Genomic DNA, 12,348 nt, shown 5'->3' with positions numbered 1-12,348 from the left:
TCAGCTTTTATTTCAAATATACATAAACAGAGGATGCCAAAAGCAAATATCCTATAAGAAGACAACAAAGTAATTATCTCTACGCAAAATAGCTACAGAGGCAGGATTGGAGTAGAGGGAGGTGTATCTCTTACTGAAAGTAATTCTCCAGGACCCCAGGCTTAGAAAAGTCCTTCTGTGATTTCTTTTCACTGGAGATGATAACTTGGCATTGCCAGCCTCCAGGTGGTGGCTGGTGGTCTCCTGGTATTACCACATATCTCCACGCGACAGAGATCACTTCACCTGGAGAAAATGGCCACACTGGAAGGTAGGCTGTATAGAATTAAGTCTTTAAGGCACCACTAGACACCTCTTGATTTCAGCGGACATACCAGGAAGACCTTCTGCCTGCAAACCAAGGGAGTCTTCCACTAAACCACCTCCCTCCAAATCACTGTCACCCCTTTCCTCCATCTATGCTTGGAGCACCTCTAACTCATTCCACCCTAGGGTTGCCAGTTTCCAGGTGGGACCTGGAGATCTCCTGCTTTTACAAATTGGTCTCCAGCTGGCAGAGAAGAAGATGATATTGGATTTATATCCTGCCCTCCACTCCGAAGAGTCTCAGAGCAGCTCACAATCTCCTTTACCTTCCTCCCCACAACAGACACCCTGTGAGGTGGGTGGGGCTGGAGAGGGCTCTCACAGCAGCTGCCCTTTCAAGGACAACCTCTGCCAGAGCTATGGCTGACCCAAGGCCATTCCAGCAGCTGCAAGTGGAGGAGCGGGGAATCAAACCCGGTTCTCCCAGATAAGAGTCCGCACACTTAACCACTACACCAAACTGGCTCCCCTGGAGAAAATGACTGCTTTGAAGGGTGTATGGCATTGTACCATGCTGAGGCCCCTCCCCTCCCCAAACCCCACCCTCTCCCGGATCCACCCCCAAAGTCTCCAGGTATTTTCCAACACAGACCTGGCAACCCTACTCCACCCTGCTCACATCCCGCCTCGCACCGCTGAAGGGAGGGACAGAAGGCAGCATCTGGACACCCTTTCCAGCACGCCCAGACTAAAAAAATTATATTTCAGTGGCTATTTGCATCCCTTAGGAATAGGTGCCGCTTGCTCTGGGAATCAGTGATGTTGGCTGAAGGCGCGGAGGATATACAATACAATTAAAATCCTCACCGGCTCCAAGCATCAGCTTCGGGTTTCTCCCCCGTGCAATTCAAAAATCTCAGCCCGCTCTGCAGCAAAAGCAGCCCCCGTTCCTTACGCGCCCGCAGCATTAAACGTCACGTTCCCGGAGGCTCTTTTTTAAATGCCAAGTTTAAGGGGAAAAAAAGATTTGGCTATGGAGACGATGACAGAGCGCCGCCATGACCGAGAAGGCTTGCACCATAGAGTTGCCAAGGGAATAAAGCATAGCGGAGTAGACCAGTGACACAAATTTCCGGTCTGCATTTGCTGTAAAGTACAGGAGGGGCTTGATATGTGAGGAGGGAGGGCGGGAGCCTGCTGCCTCTCTGGAGCCACTGAAGGCTACACAAAGAGGGACGATTCCTTTGTCTGGAGATCAGACTTTCTGGTTGTTTTTGGCGCCATCTTTGCTTTCCCCCGCCCGCTGTGAGGCTCAGACGCCCATAAAAATGAATCCGTCCAACTCTTGTTATGTGTGAATAACAGTATTGGAAACTTTGTTTCCATGTGGAAATGCATGCTAGTGTCCGTGGAAGGACCCATTTTGGGAAAGGGTTGGTCTGAAGAGATCAGGAAGGCTTCCGACGCTTCTGCCACTAAGCGCACTGTGCAAAACCATATTTAGGAGGGCAGTGCTGTGATGGGGGCTGGAACTGCAGTATAATGGCACAGGAGAAAGGAGGGCTCTTTATGGCTTTGCATTGTATTAATCTATAGTGCATCTGTCTTTGTTTAGTAGCGTACAGTAGCACCTTTAAGACTAACAAATGTTATTGTCTTTGACAAAGAGAGCTGTGTTTCTCGAAAGCTTATGATACAATAAAATGTGTAGGTCTTCATGGTGCCACTGGCCTCTTTGCTGTTTTGCAGCAACAGACTTAACTAATCCCTCTGGATCTACCGCCTTAGTTTTTTTTTTTTGCATTGTTCCCAAACTCTGGTGGGTAGCTGGGTCTGAAGCAGCAGAACAAAGTTTGATTCCAGCAGCACCTTTAAGACCAAGTTTTATTCTGGGTATAAGCTTTTGTGTGCATGCACACTTCCTCAGATAATAGGGTAGCCAACCGCCAGGTTGGGGAGGGGTGGTGGCTCAGTGGCAGAGCATCTGCTTGGTAAGCAGAAAGTCCCAGGTTCAATCCCTGCCATCTCCAACTAAAAAGGGTCCAGGCAAATAGGTGTGAAAAACCTCAGCTTGAAACCTTGGAGAGCCGCTGCCAGTCTGAGTAGACAATACTGACTTGATGGACCCAGGGTCTGATTCAGTAGAAGGCAGCTTCATATGTAGATATGTAGGTAGTGGCTGGAGATCTCCCACTATTACACCTAATCTCCATGTAACAGAGATCAGTTCACCTGGAGAAAATGACCACTTTGGAAAGGGGATTTAATGGCACTATATCCCATAGAAGTCCCTCCACTTCACAAAACCTGCCCTCTTTAGACTGCACACTGGTGACTTCTTCAGAGTGCATGAATAAGAAAGCTTATATCCAGAATAAAACTTTGCTGGTCTTAAAGGTGCTATTAGACTCGAGTTTTGTTCCCTGTTACCCTAGTCGTGTTGAGTTCATTATTCACTGGTGGTTTTATGTTGCACAGTTTTATATCCTATAATGACCTGACACCTGTGAATTTAGGGGGAGGTGTAAGTTTCCTGCATTGTGCAGGGGTTTGGACTAGATGACCCTGGAGGTCCCTTCCAATTCTATGATTCTATGAAACATTAAAATAAATTCCCATGCCACTACAAAAGATCTGCCCATCTTGTCCTTTCTACAAAAGAGCTCCACTGTATCAGACTAAAGGTTTGGTTTTGTTTCCTGCCAGCCAGATGGCTTGGGGAAGCCCCCTCAGCCAAAGTAAGGTATGAAGGTAAAAACATAGTCCTATTGTTGCCCCCAAAGCAACTAATGATTCAGAAGTACACTGTTTCTAAACATGGAAGTTTTGTCATGGTTAATAGTCAATGGTAGCTCATAGTGTCTTGGGAGAGATTTTTTTTAAAAAAAATTCATACAGAACTTACTTTTGAAGGTTTTCCAATCATCACTTGGGTGGTCAGAGGCTCAGTGCCTCTGAATGTGGAGTTTCCACTTCACCGGGGCTAGTAGCCATTGATAGACTTATTCCTCTTTAGACATGGTTTAATTGCCTTTTTAACTTATTTCCCAAGAGGCACTGCTTCCTCTCCCTGCCATTTTCTTTGGCCTTTTCTCGCATTTCTCTCCCAGCTTTCCAGTTCCTGCAGCCTCAAGAGAAATTCTCTTTCACTTGTGAACGCTTAACATAAATGGTGACAAAGTGACAGTTTGTAAGCCATTCTGTGTCCTAGTGGCACTCCTGTGTGGGCCATAGGGTTGCCAAGTCCAATTTAAGAAATATCTGGGGACTTTGGGGGTGGAGCCAGGAGACATTGGGGCGGAGCCAAGAGCAAGGTTGTGACAAGCATAATTGAACTTCAAGGGAGTTCTGGCCATCACATTTAAAGGGACTGCACAAATTTTTAAATGCATTCCTTCCATAGGAAATAATGAAGGATAGGGGCACCTTCTTTTGGGGCTTATAGAATTGGACCCCCGGTCCAATCTTTTTGAAACTTGGTAGGTATTTTGGGGGGAGGCACTAGATGCTATACTGAAAAATTGGTGCCTCTATCTCAAAAAACAGCCGCCCCCGAGACCCGCACTTCAATTCCCCATCATTCCCTATAGGAATCGTTCATGGAGGTGCATGATGGCTCTGGGGGCGGGGCTTCCCCCGCCGGCCAGCTGGCTGGGGGAGGGGGGAAGCCTGTAAAACTGGGGGATCCCCCTCTGGGACCTGGGGATTGAGAAGCCTAGTTGGCTCAGCCCTGAAACCCTCTTAATATCCTCAGGAGCATGCAGTTTTCCAGACAATTTCCAAATGGGTGTGTGTAGGCAGTCTTTCCTAGAAGGGCTCTTTTCAAATGTCTTGATCGTACTAGCATACTTTGAACTTCATTTATATTCTACTTTTCTCTTCAACAGGGACCCAAAGTGGCTTACAAAACTTCCCTCCTCCATTTTATGCATACAACCACCCTGGCAGGTAAGTTAGGCTGAAAGGGTCCCTGCCCAAGGTGACCCAGCAAGCTTTCATAGCAGAGTGGGGATTTGAACCTGGATCCCTCAGATCTTACTGCAGGTCCCTAAACTAAATTCAGTGCTTGTAGCTCCTGGCCATGGCATTGGGAAAACGGCACTCTTGGATTTCTGCCTATTTTGCAAGTGTATGAAATACAGGATGGCTTTCTTAGGACCAGTGTTCCCTCTAAGCTGAGTTACTGTGAGCTAGCTCATAGATCTTTAGCCTCCAACTCACACATTTTTGTCTTAGCTCAGGAAGGGTGACCCCAGAGCACACTAATTTGTGCAGTAGCTCTCAACTTTAATGCCAGTAGCTCATAAAGTAGAATTTTTGCTCACAAGACTCTGCAGTTTAAAGGGAACATTGCTTAGGACACCAGTAAAGAGAAAAGTCCCCTAATCCCAGATCCCTCCTAGTACGATCGGCCCAGAGAAGCATCCAGCCCTAAAAACGTGAGCAAGGGCGACCTAAGTGGGGTTCATGATGAATCATCCCCAGCATTTTTGTTCTTTTGACCAAGAGTTAGGCTTGATCATTTATCTGGGGTGTGCCAGTGGAACAGAAAATACTTCTATAGTTATACTTGCCTGTTTCTCGTGTTCCCCACTTAAAATGACTTTGTGGGTATGTGTGCATATTTTCCCTATTGTTTTACCTTCATAAGAACATAAGAGAAGCCATGTTGGATCAGGCCAACGGCCCATCCAGTCCAACACCCTAGTGCCATCTGAAGGTCCATCAGTGGGGCCAGGACACTAGAAGTCCTCACACTGTTGCCCCTCCCAAGCACCAAGAATACAGAGCATCACTGCCCCAGACAGAGAATTCCAACAATACACTGTGGCTAATAGCCACTGATGGACCTCTGCTCCATATGTTGATCCTTTTGAAGCTGGCTATGCTTGTAGCCACCACCACCTCCTGTGGCAGTGAATTCCACATGTTAATCTCGATGTTATCCGCATGTTATCCCTTCTTTCCCTACGGTTGCCAATCCCTGGGAAAGGTACAGAATTCTCCCAGAATCAGAACCACAGAGAATCTTCAGACTACAGAGATCATTTTCCTTAGGGGAAATGGCTGCTTGAGAGAGTGGCCTCTGTGGCATCATATCCCTTCCCGGAGAGCCGGTTTGGTGTAGGAGAGCCGGTTTGGTGTAGTGGTTAAGTGTGCGGACGCTTATCTGGGAGAACTGGGTTTGGTTCTCCACTCCTCCACTTGCACCTGCTAGCATGGCCTTGGGTCAGCCATAGCTCTGGCAGAGGTTGTCCCTGAAAGGGCAGCCCCACCCACCTCACAGGGTGTCTGTTGTGGGGGAGGAAGGGAAAGGAAATTGTGAGCTGCTCTGAGACTCTTCGGAGTGGAGGGCGGGATATAAATCCAATATCTTCTTCTTCTTCCCAAACGCCACTTTCTCCTAGCCCAGCCACTAAATCTCCAGGAATTTCTCAAGTCAGAGTTGGAAACCCTACCTTCCCCCTCTTGAATATCCCATCATTTCCTTTAAGACCTTTTAAAATAATGACCGCTTATATAATTAAATAACAGCCATGTCATTAAACAACCATTTTAAGCATTGAATAATGTTCATTCATCATGATCTCCAATGAGCAGACTTAGGGAGCTATCGCCATCTTGTTGTTGTTCTCCATTGTTTCTGCATATTGCTTTATACTGAGAATTTTTAAAATATATGTTATATTCCTATGTTTTAATGATATATTGTATTTAATTTCTGCTTTTTACCCACCCTGAGTTTGCTTTGGTGGGATAGCAGGGGTAGAAATCCCATAAATAAAATAAGTTTCAAAAAAAAAAAAGGAGACGTCAAAGACGGCAGCAACTATCGGACCACCGCATTAATTTCTCACACAAGTGATGCACAAAATCTTACGACAAAGACTGTTACCATATATGGAATGAAAAACCCCAGATATTCACATTGGATTCAGAAAAGGAAGAGGCACCAGAGACCATAGTGCAAGTTTACTATGGTTACCGAAGCATGTCCAACCTTCCCTAGAAGCTAAAATATCATACTTTGGTCACATTATGAGAAGACAAGATTCAATGAAAAAAGACAATAATGCTAGGAAGAGCTGAAGGCATCAGGAAAAGAGGAAGATCCAACGTGAGACGACTCAACCAAGGAAGCCACAGCCCTCGGTTTGTAAGACCAGGGCATGGCTGCTAAAAACGGCATTTGGGAGGTTAATTCCTAAAGTTGCCATAAGTCACAAGTTGACAACATTTAACACACACACACACACATGATGACCATCAATCATTATCACCATTTCAAAAACAATGGTTGTTTATTGTATAGTTGTAAGCTGTCTCATGCACCTTGGCTAGAAAGGCAGAAGGAAACCACTGAAACAAATAAATACAAATAAATACCTCTTTTTTCAGAATTCCTGGGTTGGGGAAGAACTTTGCTCAAAGCAAGTTTCATTTTGGATAAGAAGAAACAACAGTGATCACTCAATACATCAATAGAACACCTCAAATCACTGTCAGTCACTAGAGTGCATAAATCACAAACGGAATTGCCCCCTGGGATAAACTTGAGGTGAAAAATATTTAGAAAAGGAAACACTGAAAGGCCCCTGGGCATTGACACTCAGATGGTGAACAGCAATTGTTGCTCCCAGGCAGGGGTGGAATTCTAGCAGGAGCTCCTTTGCATATTAGGCCACACCCCCTGATGCAGCCAATCCTCCAAGAGCTTCCAAGGCTCATTTTGTAAGCTCCTGGAGGATTGGCCTAATATGCATAGGACTCCTGCTAGAATTCCACTCCACTCCCAGGTACCCAGCCTTATGGGAGGGGGCCACCACCGCTGAAAGCATGCATTTCTTTACGGTCTGATTTTCTCATAACCCATGACAGAAGAATTTAGCATCTTGGACTAAACATGCTGAGTCCCTGCAACAACTGTCACCCGTCTTCTTCCAATTCACACGAAGCTTCATCAGGAACAAGTGGCTCCAGTATAACAGAGATAGTGTCCTCTTCGTCCACACTGCACTCTGCCCCTGTGGCATCAGCAGGGGGAGGCAGTGCATAATCGTCACTGGTGCATTCCGGAGGGCAGTGCTCACTCGGAATCCACTTTCTGTTTGACCGTACAAAGGACAGAGCAGAAACGCCGGCGGGAGACAGCTGGGTCCGCAGCTTTGCCGTGCTGTTGCCGGAACTGGAAAAAAGGCGCTCAGAGGGAATGCTAGTTGGAGGGCAGGCCAGCGTGCTGATGGCCACGGAAGACAAGCATGGCCACACGCCACACTTTCCTTCCCAATAATGCAAGGGGTTGCTGTCCGGCAGCAAGAACTCCACTGGAATCTCATCGCTGACGTACGCTTCGAGTTCTTGTTGGGCGCTAACCTCGGGCTCCTGCTCAAGGAATGTGTTTTGCTTGACTGGGCGGGGCGTAGGGCCACAGAGACCCAGTTTTAGGACTCCCCTCGAGAAGACAGAGCTCTGGCTGTTCTGCAGGGCTCTTTCGAAGAAAAGCCTGTCCTGCGACGCGATGTCTTCCCCCGACACGGACTCGGTGCACCTTGCGTTCGCCGCTCGCTCGCGACAGTAGGGCGTCGTCTGCTTCAAAACGTAGGCATGCAACACACTGTAATTCTCTTCCGTGCTCTCCCCCAGGTAGCTCCTGATTTTGTCTCTGAACCGTGGATCGAGGAATGTGGCTGAGTGGTACCTAACACTGATGGACATGGCGTGCAGCTGCTTGTTTTTGGTCAGTTGCTTCAGCACCGTGTTCCCGAAGGCCACTGATGGCAGCGATGCCATGGAGCCACCAGCAAAGGAGGCTATTTTCTCCTGAACGTCAGCTGTTATCACATGGATTACAGGGAGAACCATCCCCAGAGTGGCATCGCTGTGGCTCAAAAGCCCCGTACACTCATCAAAGGAGTGCAGTAAATCTGCAATGTTGTGCATTAAAACCCACTGATCGGGGCGGACTCGGAGGTCACCGTAATTCTTCTCACGCATGTACTCATTAACAGCCTCCTTCTGCTCACACAGTTTCTGGAGCATGTGCAGAGTGCTATTCCAACGTGCACAAGCCTCTCGGCAAAGTCTATGCTGAGGAAGGCCTCTCCTCACCTGAATCCTTCTCAGGGCTTCCTGTGCACCGCTAGAGTGGTGGAAGTGGCTGACAATTTTATACGCCAGGTCCACAATAGTCTTGATGCACGCTGGTGCCAGCCGTAACGCCGCCGTCACCACCAAGTTCAAGCAGTGAGCTATGCATCGGATGTGGCAAAAGGCCGTGTTTTGGAAAGCCTTCATGTAGTTCGAACCATTGTCCGTCGTGATGCTCCCCAGTCTCAGATCGAGGGGAGATAACCACTCTTCCACCAAGGACCGCAATTGAGCAGCAATGTGGTTAGCGACGTGCCTCTGTGTCAGTGGCACCAGAACCAGAGTGGCATCCTGGTGATTGAGGGCTCCCATGGCATTGCACCCCACCCAGTGTGCAGTGACGCAAAGGTAAGACTTGTCCTGGCTGCTTGTCCACACCCTGCTGGTGAAGTGCACTACCTGTCCTACGGCTCCCCGCATACCTCGGCATATTGCTCCTTTAATGTCTTCTGCCAATGCCGGAATGGCCTTTGTGGCAAAATACTGTCTGGACGGAATCCTCCATCGTGGTGCGAATGCCGCGCAAAGTTCGACGAATGACTTTTCCTCCACTGTGCTGAATGGAAGCATCGCTTCGGCAAGGTACGCTGCCACGCCACAGGTGTAGCGAGCTGCCTGAGGACTTGACACGCCGACAGGAGCCTTGAGGCAAAACGATTCCTCGATGTTAAGCTGGTGACACACCATGGAATTCGGCGAGGATGACTGTCCTCCTGGAGAATGATACATCGGCTCAGCTGCGGAAGCTTCTAGCGTGACTTTGCTGGCTGCACCGACTGTCCCGAAGTCAGCCACACCCTGCTGCTGAGGAATGAGGTTCGAATGGTGCACCTCCATGTGCTTCCTCATTGCCGAAGTGCCGACCTTCCCACATCCATTTTCCTTCCCGAGGCGCACCCTCGAGTGGCACTCCTGACAAACGACTACAAATCTATCGTTGGGCGCTCGGCGGAAGAACTTCCACACGTAGGACGCATTCTTCCTTTGTCGCATGAAGATGCCAGAGACTGCCGGACACCCTTCCGCAGGCGCACAGATCTCACTTGCGGAGTTTCTGACAAAGGCCTGAGGCGTCTGCATCGACTCTGCCCTCTTCTCCTGGTGGAAGTTTGCGTGGAAACCGAGGGAGGCGCTTTCATTGCCAGACTGCGGCATTTGTGCAGGGTCTGGCCAGGTGGTGTATGGAAGATCAGAACATCCTGCATCTTTCCCATGGTCTGCCGTGGCATTAGAATGTATCACCATGTCCCCAGTGACTCTCTCGTTGTCTGTTCCATTCGCTGAAGATGTGTTATGTTCTGCACTGACTTCCTCCTGCCTATGATGAACGTGCTCAGATTTGAAAATGGGGAGTGTTCCCACCTTGACGTCAGCATCATGCTCCAGAGTGGGGGCCATGTGCTCCTCTTTCAGCAAGGAATCAAGGGAACTGGTGACTGATCTGCAAGGTGAGGAAGGGGTGTCGTCATCAGAGGAGGGGCTGGGCTCCTCAGCAGGCAGATACCCGTCAGGCATGGACCATGTTTCATCTGCTTCGCTGACGCTGCAGTCCGCCGTTTTCTTTCCCTTTCCACAAGGGAACCGCAACTGTGACACATCCCCAGTCTGTGCCTTGTCTTCTCTGGCACCGTCTGCAGGTTTCCATGCCTTGCCTGCCTTCATCCGCCCGTGAGTCCGAAACCGCTTGGGTGTACTTTCATTTGGTTCAGGGAGACCTGTCTTTGCATGTGAAACTTCCATAGTGGCGGCTGACCTCTTTGTTATTCCAGAGATGGAGGGCTGAAAGAGAGAAAGGAAAACAGTCAAAGCCTTGTGGGAAGTGGAGTAGCTACAAAGGATTGTGGTGCCAAATATGAGCATAAGGACATAAGAGAAGCCATGTTGGATCAGGCCAGAGGGCCATCCAGTCCAACATTCTGTGTCACACAGTGGCCAAAAACCAGGTGCCATCAAGAGGTCCACCAGTAGGGCCAGAACTCCAAAAGCCCTCCCACTGTTGCCTCCTGAGCACCAAGAGCATCGCTGCCCCAACAACAGTGTTCCATCCTTGTTGCTAATAGCCAATCATGGACTCCTGCTCTATATGTTTATCCAATCCCTTCCTGACGCTGTCTACGTCACTACCACTTCCTGCAGGAGTGAATTCTAGGTTTTAATTATTCTTTGGATGAAGAAGTACTTCCTTTTATCTGTTCTAAGCCTACCGTTCATTCATTTCGATGACGGCCCATGAGTTTTTGCATTATTTTGTAAACCTCTATCGCGTCATCCTTCAGTCGTTCTTCCTCCAAGCTAAAGGCTCCGACCTTCATAGGGGAGGTCTTCCATCCCTGTGATCATTTTAGTTGCCCTCTTCTGCATCTTTTCCAGTGCTATTTTATTTGCCTGTGAACAGGACTGTAGTTGAGAACCTGTGTGGTATAGTGGTTAGAAGAGGGGTGTCAAACATGCAGTTTGGGGGCCGAATCAGGCCTCTGAGCTACTTGTTATCTGATTCCTTCTCCCGACATCTTGCTTCCTTTTGTATAACAGCTTGCTTTGCAAGGCTTGCTCAATTGCACAGAAGCTACAGAGCAAAACCTCTATTTTCTTCATTGGCTGAGGCTCCTTCTTGGGGAGGAAGGGGGGGAGGCAGCGCTTCTTTTTCCAGGCTCGCTCAATCGCACAGCAGAGCTACTATGCCAAGCCTCTATACCTTCTACTGGCTGAGGCTCCCTCCCAGTTCCTTGAGGAAGGAAGGAAAGAGCCACAGCTTCCTTTGCCCAGTTCCCTGGATCCCGTGGGAGAAATACAAAGAAAGCACCTTTAAGACCAATGAGTGCTAACGTTTTAAGCATGTTTTAAGTTTTTAAAAATATATACTTGTGTTTGTCTGTGTCCTTTATAAAGTGTATATCTCTGCTACCTAATCTTAAACAGGTACACACATGGCCTGGTGCAACATGGCTCAGCCCAACCCAACATGGCCCAGCCCAACAAGGTCTCATTTATGTCAGATCTGGCCCTCATAACAAATGAGATGGACACCCCTGGGTTAGAATGTTGAACAAGGACAATCATGATCTGAATCCCTGCTCTGCCTCCCATTGGATGACCTTGGAGCTTGAGCCCGTCACATCCCAGCCTAACCTACCATGCAAGCTTCTTGGTATGAGGATAAAGTGAAGAAAGGAGAACGTTATGGCAAGGCAAGGCATTCTGGGTCCGAAGTAGGGAGGAAAGCATGATATAATTTTTTTTTAAAAAAAAATTCAAACTGTAGGGAAGCATCACCATTTCAGGATATTTTCCTATGCTAGACATCCCTTGCAAAGAGAAAGCCAGCACCACAAGAAAAGAAGGAGAGCAGAAGCTTTCTCCCTGCTGTGCTAGCTTTCTGCTTGCAGAGAGTGGAGGGTAGGGTTTGCTCATTTCATTAATGAGAACAAATATCTAGAGCCAGAATGCCACTCCTTCAGGGCAGCAGTATTCTGACTTCATTCTCCTGCATGTGCAACCAAACCTTGCAGATTTATTGCAACAGTAAGTTTTCCTGACCTATCCAACTTTCTCTTATGCTACTAAACATCTCTCATGGCCTTGCAGGCGCCACAAAGGCCTCCTAATAGAATCTTCGGCTAAAGCTGCTCTCACAGTGACTGCACCTAAGACATCCCTCACCTCTGTGTAACCAGAGGACTGGTAACCCACACAAATGTGGGGCTCAGGCTCAGAGCATGGCTCACAGGAAACTTTGCCCAGGCCTTTTTTTGTAGCAGGAACTCCTTTGCATATTGGTGCTGGGGAGGGGCAACAATGTGAGGACTTCTAGTGTCCTGGCCCCACTGATGGACCTCCTGATGGTCCCTGGGGTTTTTGGCCACTGTGTGACACAGTGTTGGACTGGATGGGCCA

General features: G+C 48.3%; 1 protein-coding gene across 1 annotated transcript in view; it reads right to left on the bottom strand.

The window, feature by feature from the left end:
- LOC132571818 (uncharacterized) overlaps window positions 1-12,348 on the bottom strand; it is a 51,954-nt gene that overhangs the window by 23,774 nt on the left and 15,832 nt on the right. The window contains exon 5 of the mRNA XM_060238611.1: window positions 7,238-10,233. Coding sequence (XP_060094594.1) covers window positions 7,238-10,233 — 2,996 coding nt within the window. The remainder of the gene's footprint in view (window positions 1-7,237; window positions 10,234-12,348) is intronic.

This window comes from Heteronotia binoei, chromosome 5 (genome assembly GCF_032191835.1).
Source record: "Heteronotia binoei isolate CCM8104 ecotype False Entrance Well chromosome 5, APGP_CSIRO_Hbin_v1, whole genome shotgun sequence".
Taxonomy (NCBI): domain Eukaryota; kingdom Metazoa; phylum Chordata; class Lepidosauria; order Squamata; family Gekkonidae; genus Heteronotia; species Heteronotia binoei.
Note: the sequence above shows the minus strand (reverse complement) of the source record. Positions and strands in the feature narration are given on the sequence as shown.